This window comes from Bombus pascuorum, chromosome 6 (genome assembly GCF_905332965.1).
Source record: "Bombus pascuorum chromosome 6, iyBomPasc1.1, whole genome shotgun sequence".
Taxonomy (NCBI): Eukaryota; Metazoa; Arthropoda; class Insecta; order Hymenoptera; family Apidae; genus Bombus; species Bombus pascuorum.
The window spans coordinates 10134527-10157280 of NC_083493.1; the positions used below are offsets into that span (position 1 = coordinate 10134527).

The 22754-nt window shown below is 36.6% G+C and overlaps 3 protein-coding genes across 4 annotated transcripts in view; 1 reads left to right on the forward strand and 2 right to left on the reverse strand.

The window, feature by feature from the left end:
• Window positions 1–11328, reverse strand: part of LOC132907768 (BET1 homolog) — a 137493-nt gene extending 126165 nt beyond the window's left edge. Inside the window, exon 1 of the mRNA XM_060961165.1 lies at window positions 11318–11328. The gene's annotated coding sequence lies outside the window, so the exon portion shown is untranslated. The remainder of the gene's footprint in view (window positions 1–11317) is intronic.
• Window positions 1–22754, forward strand: part of LOC132907770 (cytochrome b-c1 complex subunit 8) — a 248975-nt gene that overhangs the window by 186931 nt on the left and 39290 nt on the right. The gene's annotated exons all lie outside the window — the stretch shown is intronic.
• The window catches only part of LOC132907744 (plastin-2), a 44202-nt gene that overhangs the window by 2288 nt on the left and 19160 nt on the right, over window positions 1–22754 (reverse strand). Inside the window, exons 1-3 of one of the 2 annotated variants that reach the window (XM_060961119.1) lie at window positions 4726–4886; window positions 2140–2570; window positions 5–1223 (exon numbers count right to left, since the gene is read on the reverse strand). In XM_060961119.1, coding sequence (XP_060817102.1) covers window positions 5–1223; window positions 2140–2570; window positions 4726–4800 — 1725 coding nt within the window. In that variant the 5' untranslated portion in view covers window positions 4801–4886. Of the gene's footprint in view, window positions 1–4; window positions 1224–2139; window positions 2571–4725; window positions 4887–22754 lie in introns of those variants that run through there. The other variant, XM_060961120.1, reaches the window with a different exon arrangement.

Sequence of the window (22754 nt, forward strand, 5' to 3'; positions counted from 1 at the left end):
TCACCTCTTCGGTTCCACCTTCCTTCACGAGGTCGTAGTTCACAGACCCCGGCTTAATGGCATCGATAAGATCGATCACCACCTTTCCATCGGCTATCGATGAATCCTGGAAACCCTTGATACTACTCGTCTTCCCTGCCGTTTGAAGCTTCGAGTTCACCCACTGAACGATCTCCTTCTCGACCAAAGTGCTACCTTGGGTGCCTGCCAGCGACGTGAGAATCGACAACGTGTACGATCTCATCAACTGCCAGATCAAAGCCAAAGTCAACGTAGCGTTTCCATCGTTGATATCCTGGCCAGCGATTCCGACCAACGAGAAATTCATCGTTTTCCCAAGTTCGACCGCGTAATTGCAGTTCTCCAATTTCTCCATGAACTTGCGCAGTTTCGTGAACTTTCTGTGCACCCTGTTCCAGTTCACGGTACCTGGTTTGATGATGTCGTAAAGCTGGAAGATGACCAGACCATCGGCCAGATCGGAGTACAGCCAATTCACATGAGGCATCACGCCCATCGAATTCATCCAGTTTCGATATGTTTTCTCTTCTCTCGTCTCTTCCAGGGATTCTAGACCTTCGATGCTGCTTTCTGGTTTGTCCAGGCCAGGATAGTTATTGAACATATTGGCGACGAAGGCGAGATTCAGCTTGTATATGCCATTGACCACGTCGCTGGGTGTTACGAAGCTACGGCAGCCCAGCTTAGCCGCCTGTTGCAACATAATTTCCGCTCGAGAGGTGTGGTTCGGCTCCATTAGAGCCTCCAGAGTAACTCCAGCCGTGTTCGGTGCGATTTGCTTGATGAGGTACGTATAGACCTCCGAGTCGGTGATATCCGTATGGAAATTGTGGCATCGCCTGGCTATACCGGCGTTTTCCAGATGATGGTTCACCCATCTGAGCAGGATAGATTCCGGTGATAATTTTAGAAGATCTTCGATGCGTTCTCCGTCTTGTAGGAGAGTGGCCAAGCCTGGACAATTTTCCAGGGTGATCTGGTTGAACAGACCGATACGTATAATTTGCCATAGAAGACCCAGGACCAGGTGAGGCGAACCTTTCGTTAGATCGTGCGCGTCGATATTCACGATATTGCAACCGATAGCTTGGGCTGATGATAGGGCCAACGTTAGGTTCTCGTGTTTCTTGTAGAGGGTCAGGTTCTTCTTGTTGATGGTTCGTTCGTCGATCGTGTCGGGGCAGGAGTGATTGATTATTTTACTGAAATGGAGGACATTTTTTTAGTCGTACGTAGTAATTTTTGATCAGTTAAGTAAATAACAATTGCATTTGTCTTTCTGAGTGTAAAAATAGAAGGATTCGTGTGTTTATAGGCTGAGCGATTTACTAGATCGACCAGAATGTTTTTCGGAAAGAAAGAAATTAATTATCTTTGATAAAACTTCTATTAATTGGTCTTTCATGCAGTATTCATTGCTACTTATTAGAAGAAACAGTAGATAAGTAGATAAGTAACATCTTCTACCTATGTTATAATTCACTTATTCCATCGCTATCGAATTTTTCATTTTTGTTATTAAAATATTGATATTCCAACTTATAGCTGGTCTGATTTTCGAATATTCATCTCGTCAACAAGATTCATAAAGACTAAAACCAGATATCGATATATTTGAGAAAGACTATTCCCATACAACTTATACAAAGTACAAGTTTTAAAATGTTCCCTATTACACAACAATTTATTAATGAAATTTTCAATAGCGATTAATTTAAATGATAATATCATACTGCCTGTTTATAGATCAAAATATACAATTGCAATTGTATACTCTAATTATACATTTTAATCTATACTAATTACTTGCAATTTGTAGAAATCCTCGAATAAAACCGTAAATGTAAAAACAAAATTTCCGAACACTATTTCCCAACCAATCTAATAAAAATAGAAATATTGATAGGTTCATAGTGAAAATAATTTATTATATATAATCACATGTTGTAAACATATGTATTATATCTAATCATATGTTATGAATGATCACACAGATCAAAGAATCGTGAACGTATCAATAAATAATCTATTTATAACATATATATATATATATATATATATATATATATATATATATATATATATATATATAGATAATAGAAAATATAAATTACATACCAGAGAAGAATTCCATCCTTAACCTTGTCGTATAAGGTCTTGCCTTCCGGATCGATGAGCAACAGATGTTTCAAGTCAGGATCGTGTGACAAATTTGTGTTGATCCAGTCGCTGAAGGCAAGCTGTTCCTCCAATCTAACAGAATGCGTGGTACCTTCGCTGGATGCCTCGGAAATTCCTCCCAATGTTTCTAAATTCTCCTTCTTCGAGACAACTTGTTTAAACGTGGATCCTAATTCGTTCGCCTTCAGTTCTTTACAGAGTTTCTCAAACTCTTCGAAGGATAGTCGTCCCTTGTGTTCCGACCTCTGCTTGTCGTCGTATTCCTCGATCATCTGACGCACCTTGTAACCAGGCATCTTGAAGCCACAGATGTCCAAAGCGCTTCGCAACTCCGTAAGATTGATGAACCCGTCCCCATTCTCGTCGATCTAACAGAAACGAAGTCTCTTTAGATTTGCAGTCTCTTTCCGGCTACGGTTAAAAGAGACCAAGGGCGTGCTTTTGTACGTAAAGCGTTCGGGTGTATGAGATGGATTCGAGAGTAACGGAATTCAGGAAAATAGTTCCGGTTGCTGAGGATTCAGGTGCTCCAGTTCTCGGGTTTAGGATTTTTGGAATCTTTGGATATCCGATCAAAATCGCAGAGTGTTGATGTTAAGAAGAAAATAGCTTTGACTCTTAAGGATTCAAATCATCTAATTTTCATCTTTGGACGTCGCAGTTGGACTGAAGTGTCGTGGTGTTCAGAAAAAATATCTTTGGTTCTTGAAGGCTCAGGTCTTGGAATTTCCAGGTTTGCACATAGAACAGGATTTGCGGAATCTTTGAATGTTAAAGCATGATTAGAGAGTTGCACTATCGAGGAAGGACAATTTCTATTCTTGAGGATTTGAAGGTCTTATAATCTTCAGGTCTGTCACAGGATTCTTGAATTCTTTGGATGTCAGAGATAAATCGGAGAACTGCGGTGTTCAGGAAAAATAGCTCTGGTTCTTGAGGATCGCGATTTCAGGTATGTAAAGTAGGATTCTCGAAAACTTCAAAATTGAATCGGACAGTTGTAATATTCAGGAAAATAGTTCCGCTTCTTAGTAATACGGATCTTGAAATTTTCAGGTCATAGCTTATGTTCAAGATGTAAAAATGTACAGAATATATACGACGCACAAAAATACATAAAACATCCAAAGTAGAAAATTCTTATAGCTTAATTGTGCCCATAAAAATTCATGGTCTAGTAATCATTTGTGTTTTACCATTAGTTTGAAAATAAAAACGCGATAACTTTCCTAGTTCGGCTTTCGTACAATTCGATTGCTTATCTAATCGAATCGGAAATACTAGAAATAGATATCGTGAAAATTCACGCGAGTTCGGTAGCGGAACTTTCCGAGAAACAACCGCGTTCTAGAGGAAAAAGAAACCCTTCGACATATGCTCGGTCAATCCCCGGTTATTTAATCACGAGCGTATCGCACGTGTGAATGGAGGGAATAATGTTTCATCGCCGCCTTTCCACCAACGATATCTAGGTCGTCTGCAATAAAAGTCTCGTCGTTAGTTTTCAAGTGTGCAGTCGTGATTATAGGCGGTGCAATTTCCACGGAGAACAATAGTCAATGACGACGTTCGGAATGGTCGTGCATGCGCCTTCTTGGAAAGCTGCATCGGGGTTAATCGACAGTTCTTTATGCTAGTTCGTGGGAAACCGTGTTACAATCGACTAATTACCATTTTATTCTTGCCACTGAATCGTTCTTCATTCACCGAGTTGGTCGTTTCTTTTCTGTCATCGCGAGACAGTTTTCATCGCCTCTTAACTCTCTCGAATACTCAGATTAAAGAACATTACGCTTAATTTAACGCTACCTACTGATATAAGAGAATAATTGAATCTGGTTATTCTGTTTTATCTCTCCAATTATGAAATATTAATGAATAAAAAAGAAGCAGCTTTGGTATTTCTATCAATGGAGATATCTAAACGGTTGTACTGTATGCTTGTTCCGCCACTCTACGATTACGAAATAGAGATAGAAAAAAAACAACAAAAAAGAAGTAGTTTCGATTTTTGAGAACACAAGTCGCAGAGTATTCAAATTTACTATAAGATGCTTCGAAATTTTGCGTGGAGGATTACCTAGAGGAGTTCAATTTCGTCAAAAGAAAAAAAGAAATCTCCTTTTTGAAGATTCGGATGTTCGAGTTTCCAGATCTAATGCATGAGATTCTTCTAACTTTTGAACACAACATCTTGATTCGGAAGTTTCTAAATTCATTCGGTGTAATATTGTCCCATTCTTGGAATTCACTGATAAACTTCTACACGACAGATAAATCAACGAATGATTCAACGCGCAATTACAATCCGCCCAAGCTATTTTACAACACTTTCGATTCACATTATGGTTCACACTTCTTTCACGAGCATTCGTCGAGAAATCTGATTTGACAGTTAAAAATGGACCGGCAGATGATTGTGGCGTACCTTTCACGCCCAACGATTAATCGATTCGCTTCGCGAACACTCAAGTGGCTTACGTAAAGGCGTAACTCGACAGAAAACCGATTGAAGCTACTTACTAGGCTGAAAAAAGATGAGAAATCCTTCGAGAATTCCTCGAGAACGTCCCATTTTTGTATCTCGCGGAGCTCCATGGCAAACGTAGAGGAACGAGAACGTGGAAGGTAACACGCTCCGACAAAAATGATCAAACCGGGTTACGATGCTGCGAGGGACTGAATGTTGCATTTAGACTCGGTTGTTATCACCGTTATCGGATGTTCGATAAAAAGGAACGGCCAAGAAAAGAAATTCATACGATAGCTTAACACCTTATCGATACAATGACATAATAATGTAAGTCATATCGAATGATTTTCCAATTATTCGGAACTTCATTTGTATACCAAATGTTGGAAGAAAGTGGCGTAACAGATTGTTTATCTGGATATTATCGCTTATCTTATGCGACTTGTTAATTGAGAGGCTCGGAGGATAAGCAATACGAGTGGCAAGATCATTAAGAAAATTGCAGATCAAGTTAGTATTTAACAGAAAAATCTCTATGTGTTTACGGATATCGAAGCATCGAACGATACCGGCCACTATCAACGGGAAAAAACGTGTCAATCGATTTGGTAAATAAATAGAAATCTTATTTATCGTTTCACATTTTCGATTTATAAATTGGAAAGGATTAAAGAGTTGTGTGTCTAGATTTTTGGACTTGAATATTCGACGCGAATAAAATAGATATCTTCGAATATTTTCAAACGTTAAAAGAATTAGATGTCGACATTATCACGGGAAATAACTTTAGGTATTAGATGACTTTAGATAAGTATAGATACTATTATATTGTCTCCTGTACTTATCTCCTTTACAGCAAAATAATACACTCGAACGACTTTTTCACTGATTATCGTCAGCCTTTCGATCGTTTCTTTATTTTCATGGTCAAAGCTTCGTACCACAAAAATATTCCGTCTGTGACGAGACAAGTAAACAAAAGGTAGAAACGATGCATTACGTGAAATTACCGCGCAACGTCATAAAACCCAATTATAAACCCACGCCATTATTGACAGACCGAAAGCACAACAAACTGATTAAAGCGGTTTCCCGGGTTTATCGCATTAAAGTACCGCGATTAAATGGCCAGCTAATTGTTCCGTGTAACAATCCCTAATAGAACGATAATAATCGTCTATCTGAAAAAAAGCAATCGCATAACGATTAACGATCGGGAGCGATAACGATCGACTTTTTAAAAATTTCGTAACAAGCTCATGATAATCGGGGTATACGGAAATCTCTTGTAGTTACAACATTTCACCATTATTAATTTTTTTGAGAAAATCACTTTTAAAAACTTGGTGGTCTCTTGCTACACTTCCCTAATATTTTTATAAATTTAAGTTTCCAGAATGTATATATTTATGTATGCAAGTTGGTGCAAGAAGCGCCGATGTCATATTTTTCTAAATTGCAAAAATTACAAGAATTATCAAATTGCAATTATTAAAAATAAACTATTGTATATTTTATATAAAAAACGACGATTTCGAGTTCTATCTAGAAATGACTGTAATAGCATTCGTACATGCAATGTAAGAATTTTACGTAAAATAAACTTTCTCCGAAAACTACAAAGCCAACGTAAGAAACGCAAACAGCGTAAGTTTTAATTCTCTCTCTTTCCGTATTAGAAAAAAAGTTCGACACAGCAGGAACTCCTGTGTCAGAAATTATTTGGACATGAATTTTCTAACCTTTTCTTGTAACCATCTCCAAGTACAAATACCTCAGCTTTATAAAGCTGACATTGATACTCGTTGCAGCAACCACAGTATATTTTCGTATAACTAACAACTAGACTGGACTACATAAGCGTTTTTTAAGAATTTGAATGCAGATTACATGCGATATATAAAAAAATGAAAAATACCAAAAGTAAAATATATATTCGTTATAGTATTTGAAAGATCAAATTATTTAGATTTTTAACTATTTTCATTTTTATGCAATCGATAGGTTGCTTTCTAGATAACCGCGAGTGTTTTGTGTGGAAAAAGTGAAAGAAACAGAACGAAATAGAAAGTGGAGTAATAGAGGTGTTTCTCGTCGAATTTTCAATATTGTCAAAGATAAATCCAAGTCCTGTGGACGAAGCAAAAATTTGAATAATTTTCTACAAGATTAAAAGACTAAAAAACGTAGTGTTAAACAGGATAAGCGAGCGTTCTTGATTAAACGATATGAAAGTAACGTCACGATGACTTAATATCGTGGTATTGCGCTCGAAATACCGAGAAGTCAAGCGGAGCGCGTTGACCCGGCAAAATGCAGCAATTCGATCGTGGGTAATTTGTAACCAGGTCAACGTAAATGTACCTTTCCACCTACCATTCTCTCTATGAAGTCGAGTATCGATAACTGTCTCGTTTTTCACTCGGCACACGATCCGATCCGATCCGCTTCATCAATCAATTCATAATGTTTCTCATTGCACTAATTCTGTGTAATCGCATTACATTAATGTTAATAAACCTAGATCGAGCTGTTTGAGATATTACATAACGTTTCCTGTAACTTTCGAAACTCTAATATTTATATATTAATGGAAATAGTCTGCCGTACTTTTAATGAGATTAAATTCCTATGCAGTAATAAAATGAATTAACTTGGACAAATGTTACTCCTAATTCGATATTCAATGCAGGGATTAAAAAGAAATATCCTCTTTGGAAGAGATTGAGATCGGTTAATAGAAAAGAAGAACAGTTCTAAACGAATCAAATCGATGTTAAGTTCGAGGTTAGATCGACGAAGAGCAAGTAAATAACGTTGAACTTCTGTTCAAACATTCGACCCCATGTGTCCCATTTACACAGCCATCGTCTTATTATCGTTTCCTATTTTCTACGATAAGAAATTCCGAATATCCTAGAAATCCACAAAATCTACTAAAAAAATTTGCCACTGTAAAAATCAAACTTTTTAGGAACGCAATCTTGAATTTATTTAAAAAGTAAATAAAAAATGCCACAAGAATCCTTCTCATCGAAAGAATTTAATATCATTAATATTATTATTCAAGAAAATTCTACCAAAAGACACCTTTCAATTTTTCTTACGTTCCGTTATACTACACTTTGTATAATCAATACAATGATATCTATACCTTTAAAAAATACCAAAAAATATTAAAATAATAAAATACAAAAATAACAATAAAAATCATTACTTCATCAACACATCGATCACATTTCTTTGCGTTTCATGTACGCTCCGATTGCCTCTCAAACCTTAGCAACGATCGATCTTGCCCCTTAAAGTATGTAACTACCTGCATCTCCGTGCAATCTCGGACACGGGTCAACTGTGAACTGAATAACATACAAAGACGTGAGAAAGCACAACGTTAGCAAGCAAAGACAGTGACCAACCAGGAAAACAAACGAAGAACAATATAGTACATTACAGAGTTGGCACGCTGATTGTGCAACTGGCAAGAGTTATACATTTACTCAAGCTTGAAACGCCTACCGGTTGCTTACTCGGCTAGATTGTTCGCTTTCTCGAATTCTATGGGCTGCGACGATCGGCCGCAATCCGCGGGACGTGAAGAGGAATTACAGGCGTATCGTTGGAAACGCATTTTTGCATACGAAAGGCATCAGCGTTCTCTGGCATCCGGAAGGTGGATCGTAACGTAAGGAGCAGCATCGATTGCGCGAGTATGCCCGAGAATGTTTCGCATCGAAGACTCTGTTCTCTCTCTTCTCGTTCCACGGTGTTCGAACGCGAACAACGGTTCTGCAATTTTAGTTTGTACGTTGTCTTTCGTTTCATCGAAGGGTTTTTATTTACACAATTCCATACGTGATTTTTTATGAAATTACGAATACATATTGTACTGTCTACATCGACGATATACATGTGAAATTTCATGTTACTTAGGTGGGTAATTTTATTTTATATTATTTATTCAATTCGGTTATTTCGTAATTGGATTCTAATAAATGTGATGCAAATATAAAACGTTGCATTAATTAAATAGGCAATTTTATTTTATTATACGGAAATAAAAATGTTTATCAAACCAGTTGTCTCGTAATTGAATACTAATGAAATGTAATGATCATAAAGAGTTAAATTAGTAAAATCTAGGGAAGTTGGGTCAACCAAAAATCTAGCTCAATTCTAATTGCGTTAGTAATTTGAACTAAACTTGAACTTCAGTGTTCGATCAAATATTGAGTATCGATATTCTAAAAAAATTATAGTATTCTAATCTCAACTAATAACTATTATACATACTTATCCTTGCATCTTCGACACTCGAAATTCAATCACTTGTTTTAATTATAATTTATGGCAAATTTTCATTATTAATTCCACAGTATAATGATACCAATGACCAGAAATTATTCGAGAAGAACTGCTCTTTCACGGTATGTAAAGGTATCTCATTTTACGTTTACATTATAATGATAGTTCATTTTATTTTCCATTAATTTACCTTTACTCCAGAACTAAACTGTTTTCATTTACAAATGCAATTTTCATTGAAGGCCTCGTGCCTTTTTCAAAGCACGTTACTCAGGACCCGTTTCACAAATAGGTAAATTACGTACTCCTAACATAAGCGTGATTGCGTTTCCCCCCGTGGTCACGGCGTTTCGGAATAATGAGTACAAAAAGCTGAAACACCGTGCTGTGTAATGACTTTCTCGAGTTTTTCGTTGGCCGACTGTGATCTCATACGCTTGGAATTACAAAGGCACGATATTATTGTAGCCAGCCTCTGGTACGAGCAAATGCAACCTCTCCAAGATTCGAATCTCAGTTTATAATGAAGCTGGTCGAGCGTTTGAAAGACGCTATGGTGTTAGAGATTTTACTTACAAGAACGCATGCTGTCTGATATTTTATATGTGTCAGCGATGTCTCAAAGAACAATCGTATCCAAACAAAAACCCTAATTTTCCTTGTGATTTATTTATCCTTGTAAATTATCATGTAAGCAATTATTCTAATTTAGACTTGTACACGATTTTAATACTTTCGCAATTGAAAGTCGTTTGCAGCGGAATAAATCAGAAACTGATTGCCGTACAGTGCTGTCTTTAATATGTAGTTAGGAAAGGTATAAATATAAAAATTTGTTTCGTAACATCCTGCTCGTAATCATTGATCTAGAGGTATTTCAACTTAACTCGCGTGTAATATCGATTACAGAAGCTTGATGTATGTTACTTAATTTGTACGTGTCTAATTTTATTTTACAAAAATCGTACGCGACGAATGAATACAAATTAAAGATTATAATGTGTATCCTAAATTATTAGAATCGCCTATGACCCAACGCACAATGCAGCATGCAGTGAACAAAAATCGAAATAATCATTGTTCGATTTTGATCTTATTATTCGATGATAAAGTCAGTCTGTATGTAATATAAATTTAAACAAAATATCGCAAATATCGACAGAGGAATAATAAAAATCGATTGTACATCAAAATCTGATCACTCGAAAATTAGCTTGCTCGTTGTACATTCTCTTTTGTCAATTCTTATCAAATAGCGTATGTTGTACCTTAAACACGAATTTGGGCATAGATATATATAATTTTAATTTCCTATTAATGTCTTTCTTTCTTTAAAAAACAATTTTAAAAACCGATTCAAACTATCTTGTAATTTTGTTTATCCTGTATCAAGAAGCTATTGTATTACATTGCTATATAATTTTCTTCCACCACGAACTGCTAACCCGAATGTTATCTTTTTAATAAAATTCGTAATCGCGAGTCGGTTGAAGACCGGATTTCTTACCACGCCTATTCCAAGAAAATTTCTAAAGCTACGCAAAAGTTCTGTTCTTTGCTAAATGTCAATACAATATCTGACAAAATAAAAAAAGGTGAGATAAATGATTCCTGCATGATACTTAAGAAAAGTATTTTTTTTTTAAATTGAAAAGATTGTTCCCGACATCGGCACTATTTACATAAACGTCACTGTGTATGATTAGATAAATAAATAAATATTCAAGATATTTCAACCGTGGCAGGTAGTAGGGAAAACGCTAATAAAGATTTGATAAGCAGACTTTTACTCACGTCGGATCCCCTGATACGAAGTTTCAGGAAAACTGCACATTATATGCATTTTTTATCTTCGTCCCGAATCTTCGCTCAAACGCCGTACTGTGATACGCGAGAACGAAGCTCGCGAACGTTGCCTGCGAACGTGCGAACCTATTCTGCGAACGTGGCTAGCTTTGATTTTCATCGCGAATCCTCATGCAAATGCCGCACTGTGCAACGATACGAGCCTCTTCAAGGCTACAGGAAGAGATGCTTACATTTTATCTTAATCTGTCAGTGTGATAACTAAATGTAAACACGTCTACGTATATTCCTGAAGATGTTAAAAAAGCTTCATCCTTTACAATAGGAATCCGTGAACAGAATTTTCGAGTTCATCTATACCTACACGCTATTTCTCCGCATTTTTAAAATTCCCCTTTAAATAACATAATTTCACATCGGCGCTATATTCGTTAATTACTTTAAACATACTCAAGAACTGTCTCTAGGAGGGTCCAAACTCCTCGAAAATATCGATTTCTTCCACATAGCCGCGTTCCTATAATTCTCAACGATGCGAAAGGGAGCGCCCAGTGATTTCGCGGCGAGATATTGTAGAATAGGTCGCGAAGGGCGCACGAGGGGATATCCAATCTCGCCACGAGGCTTCAGCAGATAGGTTGCTCGGACACCCTGTAGACGCGGGTGCTCACACTGTTCACACTGCTCAGCCGGGGTCAGACTTCTCTCTCGGTTTGCTTTCATCCTGAGAACTGGTTTCGCTGGCGTCGCGTCGCATTGCGCTCTCTGTCCCCGCCCTTCTGTATTCGCGTGTTCCCTCCTCGTCCCTCTTTGGAAATCACGATTGAATTACCCTCGAGGAAAAAGTAGCTAGCTCTGCTGTTATTTGTACTGTACGCGGTTGCGTTAATAGACAATCTGGACTAGGCCAGAAGAAACCACCGTGAACTCGTGAGGAAACGGTATTGCCCTTAATGCGGCATAGCAACTTTTCCCTCACTTTCTTAATCTAACGGATGATCGTCTCCTCGCCAAGTATCAGCATTGTTGGTGGAAGTGATACATGAACAAGTTGTAATGTCGTTCTGGTATTAAAGTTTGTGTTCGAAGAGCAGAAACAGTTGGAGATGTGCAATAGCTGGCGAAAATATCTGGACATTTACATAGATATCTTTTATTAGTATGTTACGTGTGTCGTGAGAAACTTTTCAAAATTACCACTTATTTCATTAAGTCAGTGCTTGCAGGATATGAGTAATAATTTCTTCCGCGTCAATAAAATTCTGAAGCTGGTAGAATTCTGCAACTTCTTTTCCAGGGTTTTCTAGACGCTTGGGTTTTATGAAACACGTACAATTCCAAAGTTTTGGCTGATAGTGTGCTTAAGTGTGTATAAGTGGAGATAAGAAAGTTCGTGCAAGAGCGTGCAGCGTTAATCTAGAATTGTTTGTTCCTTCGTAGCATATTTAAAAATATTCTATAAAATATGCGATCCATTGTAGGAAGGCTACAGAAGAAGGACACGATAAAATCGATCGCGTCAATTAATCTCGCGTTATCAAAATTCTCTTTTTATTTCATTTTGAGCTGAAACATATACTTTTCCACCCTCTTCCACAATTTAAAGTATTACTTGTCGTAATATTGGAATATTGTTTGTATAGCAATTATACCTTTGGCTGTGGACTTAACAGATCCTTCTGATTTCTAGTTATTTTACATTAAAATATTCCTTCTTAGCCTCAAAATGAGGCTACATTAAAATCAACAAAAATGTCCTTATGAAGTTTTTCCCTGTCGTCTTCGGACGCTTTCTATAATTTGAAATACAAAACATTTCCATAAAATACGTACAACTAGACACAGGTACATCGATGCATCGACGTTTTCATTTTCGATATCAATGTATCTTTCACCTCGTTACGATGATGAAATCATTTCGGCGTGTCGCGAGCAAGAATCAACGATATTGCAAAATAGTCGTAAAATCGAGGTAAGAGTTAAAATTGTAAATCCGACAGAGCAAACATGACAACGGCGATAAGAAGTTCCGTAAAGGGACGCCTTTACGAGACTGGGGAAGAGAAATTCCTGGTAAAGCGATAGCGTAAATTTGGGGAATATGGAAGGATTCAAGTACAAAGTGTATACGACGCGTTCCAGATTTCGATCGTTGAGTCAACGAGTTTCCTTGATTTCAAGGTAACGATAGAGGTGACTTAGCTACATCACGATGAGATTCCACCTACATGAAACACGTGCGACGAGTTTGTTCTTCCACGGCGAATGCTCGATGGACTGAAGTCGAGCTTGCGGATACGTACGCGTAGTGGATTCTACTGGTAATTACGTAATCATATGCAATCGTGAAGTGTATATGGAATAGACAGTCAGCCACAAAAGTTTGCATATACTCCTTGAAACATAATAACAGAATTGACAATATTTAATATTTAACGCTAATATTAAATGCTGACAATATATTCATATCAGTTTCGTAAATTTTGTGTCAACTGATCTTAGATACATTTTAAAGAACACCAATGTACATTTACATATTATGTACGTACATATATTTACATATTGCGCATTATGTATATATTATGTATATATTATATTCAGTATTACAGAAACTTTAACTCCAGTAATTTTGTCAACGTCAAATTTTACATTCGTTATGTGTAAATATATTTTAAAAAATAGCACAATATGTTACGATGCCTTTGCCAATATTTTCCAATATTCCTGAGATTCTTGGGTATTAATTGTATATCAAGTATAAATATTTCAAAAGATAACGCAATGTATTGCAGTTATGTGGGAAGATTCCTTTTACAGGAATAGTAAGTTATAAAAGTGTACGTACACCTGTTGTGCTTACACGGAGCCATAAAAAAGTAGAGTATAAGTGCTCTATAGGCATCGATAATGGGCTAAAGGCCAACTGATAAAATTAAACTAAGACTTTTGTGCTAGACTGTGTATATACTGTTTCGTGACCGTAAAATCGTAAAATGTTAAGAAAGCCGAGTAAGAACGATGGTTATTCGCAAGACACACCTACTAATTGTTGAATACGATCACGAATAAGATGACAGTCAATGATGGCGAAGGCTGATTAGTCATTGATGACTATCACCGGTTCGATTTATAACGTTTGCTAGAATTTTCGAAACGTCGACTACTCGTCATCGGAAATACATCCACGCTGGCTTATCGCCTGGGGAATGAAGATAAAACGCAATTAGACGTAATTAGAATGCAGACGAAGGCTAGTGGTTAGCAGTCTAATGCGGAAAAAATAACTGTACGTATCTGACGTTAAAATTCCTTGGAACAATGCCGTTCAGCTTAAACTTTCTTTATCTTTCGCGGAACACGGAAGTCGCGCGGAATAAAGGTACTAATTGCGATAAATTATTGATCTAATTTAACAGTAGATAGGGTGGCAGAAAATAAAATGGTTTCTATGTAACTGCACGACTTTACGTCCTCTGAGGAAGAATGGTCATTATAGATAGTAAAACTTATGACACTGAAACAGTAGGACGTTTAGTAATTGACACACGTAGTCAACTATAAGCTCAGAAAGCTCTATAGAAAGAACTGTAGAAATCATGAGGCTCGATATGAGACTCAATTTTCAACCAATAGAAATAACTAGGGAAACTAGACAAGCCAAAGTACTAAAGAAGTCACAATACTAGACAAACGAAGGTAGTACTCGACAGTAAGAAGGTAGAACCAGAAATAGGGACTCTTAAAGTCATTAGGATTCTTGAGACCCGTGAGACCTTCGTGGTCATTAGGATTTCTGAGGTCAGTGAGATCTTCCATCGTAGCAGTCATTCGGATAATTTACTCCACCATAATTGAAACTCCGGATTTGCTATTAGAATTCTCAACGTCAATTGAACCTCTGAACTCTAACTCTGAAGGACTTTCAAAGATCCAAGGTTTCAGAGATCATCTCATTTCTCTAACACATCTCTGAGACTTTGAGACTGTGACATTTTTGAAGCTCAGAAACTATAATATTTCTGAACCTCTGTGACTCTACAGAATTCTGAAAATCCTTAAACTTTTGAGACTCTAATAAATCTTTGAATCCCACGGCATCGAGTCTCATAGAAATTCGCGTAACCCGGATATAAAGTACATTGCTCAACGATTTATAGGCTAACATCGTAATCAATGTTGGTGCCTCCTGATGCTCACATATACATTTGCTTAATAGAATTTAATGACTTTGGTATTATGTATATTAATTCTAAACAAGCTTGAGAACTTCTAAATTATATTCAATGAGTTCAAGATTACATATATCTAGGCTGAACGGTTTCCAGGTCTCCTCCATTGAGTCTGTGCGTCTCTAATTTACCAACAGCAATTGGAGCTTTTGTAAAATAAAACATAGCAATAGAAAGGTACTTATTGAAAGAGAAAGGCATAAGCTTCGTATTCGAAAGTGTGAAGTTTCATTACTATGGATATTATTTCAGTCAATCTTTATAAATTCAGAAATTTATAGCGCTCTTCCAAAGTAATTCTATTCTGGTTGATTTTAAATTCATCTTCGCATGTTTACTCGAATTGTTAGAAAATGGATTTGCTTCGTTGTTGTAACAGCCCTTCGGTTTCCAGTTTCTACAGTTTCTCAATAAAAAATATCAAAAAAATATAAATGGCAGAGTATCGAAACTACAGTAGACGCGAATTAAACGATCTGTCGCCGGACATTGAAAGTCGCTTAAACAAAAACGTATGGCGCAGGAATATCCCGGTGATCAAATAATTCTGGTGTGGAAGCCACGCAACAGGGAAACTGCCGGTAACGTCCGACGAAATAACAGTTTTCGTAACGAATCGTGATGCTAGATGGTACGGTTGGTAAGTTTTTGTCAGCAGGTTTAATTTATATGCGGCAGACTGCACGATGCGTTGTCACGCGGAATAAATTACGGCCGCGTTTTACACGCGCTGCTGAAAGCTCAGCAATGATCCCTTAATGGGCGTCACGACAGAGTAAAAAGTTCGCTAGTCGCTTCGGAGTTAGTTCAAGTGGCGATAATTGAACAGCTTCGAGCGAATCGTTCTTGATTGAAGGATACGTTTCGCTGCCGCTCCTTGGTTTCTCTCGCTACACGTTTAATCTAATTCCATTGATATTTTACCACAAATCATCAGATATACCTAGAAATTACCATACGGCAAAGTAAAGCTTCGAATCGCACAACTGAGATTTGCGTAACTAATAATTTCGTCTTCCTGCATATTTTACCTTGCAATTCCAATACAAGTGAATAATCGACAAATTTAGAGAGAATGTGGATGAATGAATACTTGCACAATTCTATAAGAATTTTTATAGTAGTATTTATTTTTATAGTACGATCATTAAATTAAGACCAAGCGTAGATATTTTGTTTCTTTAACGACGACGTGTATACGTATAATATTATAAATTAATGATAAGTTATTTCAGGTTATTGAAATTATTACTAAAATAAACGATCGCGTACATAACCGGCTCAGCAGGCAAGATAATCAGTTCGAATATTTCGCTAATTTTGCTAGGTACATAAATACACGATCAATTTTCAATTCTTACAAATCTTCGATATAAATAATAGCAAAATTAAAAAATTATACAACTCGTCTCACTTGCCAATTCACTAATATTAATAATTAGTAAATGATCGTACACGAGGGCCCCTGAATTGTATAATCAAAGATATAAATACATATTGTCCTCTTTTAGAAGACAAAAGTAACAGTTGTCAAAACTATGTTGTCACTTTCGTCACAATGGAATAAGGCCAAGAGACACAAAGGACATACGAGAAACGAATGTTCTCTCTTACGTAATGATTTAACCTTTCCTTACTTTATAGCTACGTTTATCATCCCTGGACGTTACATACTCAACGGCAAGCACAATCCTCTGAAACCTAGCTTCATCGTGAAAAGCAACGCTTCGTATACGCGAGGGATTAAGGAAGACGTACAACAACATATGGAAGCTTCACGTATATCGCAATAACGATGAAGGAATAATCCCGCGTTGTACAGTGTATTCTAAAGTCCAGATACCTACGGTCAACAGAAAAGTATGGTATCAATGTTAGTCTATTGGTTATTCAGTATTTATTAACAGTTGTTGCAGCGTCTTGAGACGGTAGCCATCGATTAATCGTTATACGGTTGTCCTCGTAGCCGTTCTCTATACGTCGAGACTTTTGCCTCCACCGGTCGTGTCACACGCCATTCGATTCGTGCGTGATTCGGTTTACAACGTAGGCGAAAGTGAGATCTAGCGCGATCAAGGTTAACGATGCCGATCAATTACCGGTATAATTAATCACCGAGCACCGAATCGTGTGGCGGATGTACGCGAGGAATGCCAACTATTTTCGTTGATCCAGCTTCCGTATGTTTCAATTCATCGGAGATTTGTTAGAAAAAACTTTACGAGCATTTAATATCCATAAAAACAACACACTTTGTAATAACCGCAAACTAATGATAATGATTTTCTACAATGCGTGCGTAACTTCAATTCTAAATTTTTGTCCACGTTTTTCTGAAAACGAACAACACAACAAACATCGCAAGAAGACTAAAAAGGAAACACCCAATAGACCTCATAAAAGATATAACTTAGAAAAAAACGAAGCTGGCACCCCGCTGGGGGTAGCTACCCACATGCTATATTTATTTTTATTTTATTTTTTTTTTTTACCAATAAGATATAACACTTTACCAAATGTCCTTCAGGACAAATTGTAAAAAACCAAAATAAACTAAAAAAGAAAAAAAAACGTTTTTCTGAAACTTATTATTGAATTATACATTTATATAATATTACAGCTTTTTCTTGTCTTGTTAACTGACCAACCACCATTCCCAACACCAACCGTCCATTTCCGTGCCCTTAAAGGCCCCTTTGCTAACTGACCGCTGCAGGCCCAGATAGGTTTTCTCTACAGGGTGCACGAGAAAGTTGCACGAGAAAGTTTAAAGACGAAGTGTCTTAAACGCAACCTAAAAACTTTCGTAACCATAACTTTCATATTTACAAAGCCTTTTATGTCCTTTAACAATACGTCCTTAAAACAATGTTCAATTTCAATTTCTTTTGGACAAGTTAATCAATCAACAAGTTAATCTTGGACAAGTTAAGAATTAAGAACTTTTTTGCTTCTTTGAATGAATATATTACATGCTCTGCTAAAGCTTGTCCCCTAAAGTAAAGTTGTTGAAATCTAACCCCGTAACTTTCAAAGACTACACACCAATCTACCCGAGGCTTTGACGCTTTAAAAATTATAAAAATATAACTTTGAAAGATATGGATAACGCCTAAGACGCTGCAGCATTTTCCGCGTATTCGTCCATTAACTTAGGTAAATAATTTGAACTTTAGCGAACCGTTTTGATACTATTCTATACGAACAAAGCTCTAATACACCTCTAATAAATTACCAAATATCTATATAACAATATATGATTATTTCATATTAATGATCCGTATACTATAGTCGTAATCTTGTATAATCTTGCAAAAGTACATTAAAACTCATAAGTACATGTACAAACATAAAATAAACATAAATAATAAACGCAAGTGCTAACTAAAAGTACATAAAACCGACCGATTGGCTCTTTCCCTTGTAAGAGATATACAGGCGGCTCGTGCTCCAATTTTGGTTGCACGCTCGAGATGTAATAAATACAATTCGAAAGTAGAACGCCTTGAACCCTATAGTTACGACTACTAGCAAGTCGTTGGAACTAGTTTCTGCTTGCACGGAAAATGGGACAAAACGTTGTAACGTTCAATTTACGTTGGCTCGTTGGTCTTGCTCTCTAAAGTGCAAACACTATCCAGTAAGTCGCCGGGAATTGGGCTATTAGCTAATTCCAGTGCTTCGGGGTTGTACTACGGAACGAGAGTGTATATCGCGGCACGAATTGAGTTGAAAGTCGAGGTTTGTGAAAGGTGCAGCTCTATAAGATATTGGATAAGCTTCGGATTATTTATTGTTGTTAATAAGACTCGTGCACTTCCGCTTGTAAGTATAGGGACACTGATCGATTTATGGTAGCGGTATGTCAGTTTTATCAAAGTGTATAAATTAATGATGAATTAGTCATTCGAAGGAGAAATTCTTGTGGAATCACCAGTCGATAAATCTAAATTATCTATTTAAAAAAACACAGCAGTAATATATTTTACCATTTGCTGTATACTACTGTATCAAAAGTTTTCTTATCGGTTTAAATGATTTTTCTTAACTGTCATTTAATTGGAAAATTAAAAACTCTGAAGAGTCTGCCAAGTAACGAAATAATTCTGTAAGAAATTGACAATTACGAATGCCAGTTTTATTATTGCATACTGATACGCTAATTTATATCAGATAATTAAAATTAAAACGCAACATATCAAAAATAACCAGGTGTCCGGATATTTTTGACGAATATATATGATATTTTACGTGAAATAATTTCACGGCCGCGTTTACTCGAAACGTAGGATTCAAACACACGTTCGAATGAGAAAGAGAAATATATTGAAAGACATATTTAAATAACAAGAGACGTGTTTGAACATCTTCAAAAGCATATGTATTTGAATGACTGAAGACACGTTGAAACATCTTGGAAAACATATTCAAGATAATATTGTACCTACACAACGAAACACAAAATGAGTCAGAAAAATATGAGTAATTTAATTAGGAATCTTACGAAACAGTGAACAAATTGAGACTAACCAATCAATAAGACATTCCATCCATGACTAATGGCTACAAATCACGTTCTGCTACATTGTGAAGATTGACCAAACGATAACTTCAATAATCGCAAACTATCATTCCTCCAATCATATAACGATTGTGTTCAATCCAATGAATCAATTTCCTACGAGCAACAAATGAATTATTCAACAAAATATTCCATTTGCCTATATTATAATATAGAGTTTGTAAAAAGGAATCCAATGGTATATACGTGACCACATGTGATCCAACAAATTCTCAACTTACGAGTCGACCGAGCGAGATCGGTGACGGTGAGTCAAGCTCGCATTCTTCCAAGTACGATCACCTCTGATTTTATTTCATTGCTCGATGCGCTCGCAGGACCTCCTTATACGTGCATACGCCTCTAAACATAAACCCAAGTCGTGTTTCTCTGTCCCACGAGAGAGACTTCCATTCACCACTTTGTGCGCGCGCGTGACAATCGCGCTCCACCGATTTAATTTCGGTATACATTGTGTTTTTGCCTGTTTACCCGAATCTGGAGCACGTTGTTTCAACCTTTTTAAACCTCCATTGTTTGCCTCAATAGAGAGATTGTGTTTTTCATTTTAATTTCGCACATCTAATTTCGCGCGCGCAACTTTTATGAAGGTTGAAATTATCATAGATCTCAGATTTTAGATTATAGGAATTGTACCAAGACGTGGGAATTACAGCATCTCTAAAAATTCTTTGCTTCGCTTGCTACGCGATACAAAATTCGCGAATTAGTCACCACGGTAGAGATTAGGATTAACCTGCTATAATCGAGTTCTTCTTTGCTTGTAAAAAGATCTTGCCACTCATCCTAGTTTTGTTTTTTCTCAGAAGAGAGAAATAACGGTTATTGTTTTCTATAAACGATCGTTAGTAGAACATAAATATCATTCACTTGCGCTTATTATCCGAGTACTATACGATATATCTATGTTAGTCGCTACACTTGTACTCTTGCTACTCTGACACATAGGTCTTTTGTATTTCAAAATTACGTAACATTACAACGAGTTAATTTTCTCATTTCATGCAACAATATATCTAAGCTCGTGTCACTCTAACAAGAAACATGTCACGCTGATCCGAATGTACTAAAACGTGCATCTACGCCTCTTCCAGCCACAGAGTTAATTGTACGGGGCCAATTAACGTGGCATAGCGACATTTTGCGCAAACGACTCCGGTGACATCGGATAATAGTTTCGTCGAGGTTTTGTGAACCTGTCGCGTTGCAGGTAGGTAATTTAACGCTGCTCGATTCAGAAGCGCTTTCCGCTTGCGACATCGCGGTCGTGCTGGCGAGGCTGGAAAGTTTCCCTCCGACTAAAAACCTCGACTGCCAAGGAAACGTCCATAAACGATGAAAGATGTCAGTGGAAGCACCGATACTTGATCCGAGTTCTAACGAGTCTAAGGCGAACGCGTGAGGAATAGGACGTTGAAAATGCAGTTTGCAAAGTAAATGCTGTACATTAAAATCGAAGTTGCTGGTTTAATGAGGCGAAACCATTAATCGAGAACTAATATTTCGTTGATGTAACGTTCGATTTGTAGCGGACATTAATGTATACTTTTATGATACGATGATGACGATGAATATAGTTAAAGATATAGCTCATTAACAATTATTAGTGAACGAAATTGCAGTTCGCTTAATTACGTACGTGTGAATATATTTTCGTTATACTTTATATGTAGCATTACAGTACTCTTTACGCTTCGTATTATTTATAATATAACGTCTAATTATTTCTCTGTTGCTAAACTTGCACACGAGCATTCATTCACAGCATGCGTATAATTAATCAGCAGTTCTCGTTCCAAGAATAGTAGAAATCATAAATGATAATTGCATGGAACAATGATCGTCGGTTGAAGAAGAATTTCTTCGAACTAGCTGCTTTCCAAAAGTGTTATTCATCGACATACTTAGAGTTTCCTCCTTCGAGTTCCTAACAACTTCGACTTACTCACCGACGGTATATCTTAACGACCATAACCTTCACCCCGTTAGTTTTTCCATAAACATTCCTACAAACTACCCCATTATCTTTATCACTCGACAACATATTTATTAACCCATCAAGGATCAAGCGGTGAATTAATATGTAAAAGTTGCGTGAACGCAATGTTATCGTTCTGTCGATGTATCGAAAATTATTATAATAATTGATATAGAAGCGCGCCATATGTATAAATTGGAGACGAAAAAAGTTATAAAGTACTACAATTTTTTCGAATTTCTACCTCGGTAATCTTCGATTATCTTGAGCACTATAATTACAATTTATGTATAGGTTTAGATTTAGAACTTGTTAAGAAACCAGTTATGAAACAGAATTAATGTATTTCCATTTTACCGTAGTTAATTGAAGATTACATTTAAGAGTTAATAAATGATATCTATCGTATAAGAGGTAGGAACAGGAATTAAAATTCAATGTTCTAAAACTAAGTAACTTTCTCTTTTTCACGAGGAGGAAATTTGTTGTAGAAACCTAGCTGAAATGCAATGTAAACTAACATCTTATATAAATAATTATCGATATTATAATAACTGAAATTTAATGCAAACCACTCTAATAGCTATAACTTAACGATACTAGTCAATATTCGATATTATATCTAATTATAACGCATCGTACGATATTTAATATTCGAAGAATACACTTTCATCTTCTTCTCTAATGTTACCCTAAAAACTCTCCCTTTTAAAGATCTTTGTAAGATTCCTCCGGAGCACAAGTATACTGGAAATCGTCAGGAACGATCTTCGCGAACTTAACGAAACGACAGTGGCCCACTTTCTCGCGCAGGGTCGACAAGAAGTCGGAGACGAAGAAAATCAGAGCACAACCCTCGATTGCGAGTGGGATCGATCGCGCGAATTAAAACAAGCGAGTCAATGCATCGTTAATAAGTCGAAAGAAGCGCGACCATCTCCACGCGATTCATATTGCTTACACCGAAGAAGATCTCAGATAACGTTCCTTTTTCCGTATAATTCAACTCTATTTTTAATGCTATCTTCAGTTTCCGGTCAGTCACATGTCTCGTTCTAACGATAAAATAATTTTTGACAAAAATTAGTTACGACAAAGAAAAAATAAGAAAGGAAGAACTAATCACATGTAGTAACTCGTGAAAGTGTTCGAACGCTTATAGAAACTTTTTACCAATAT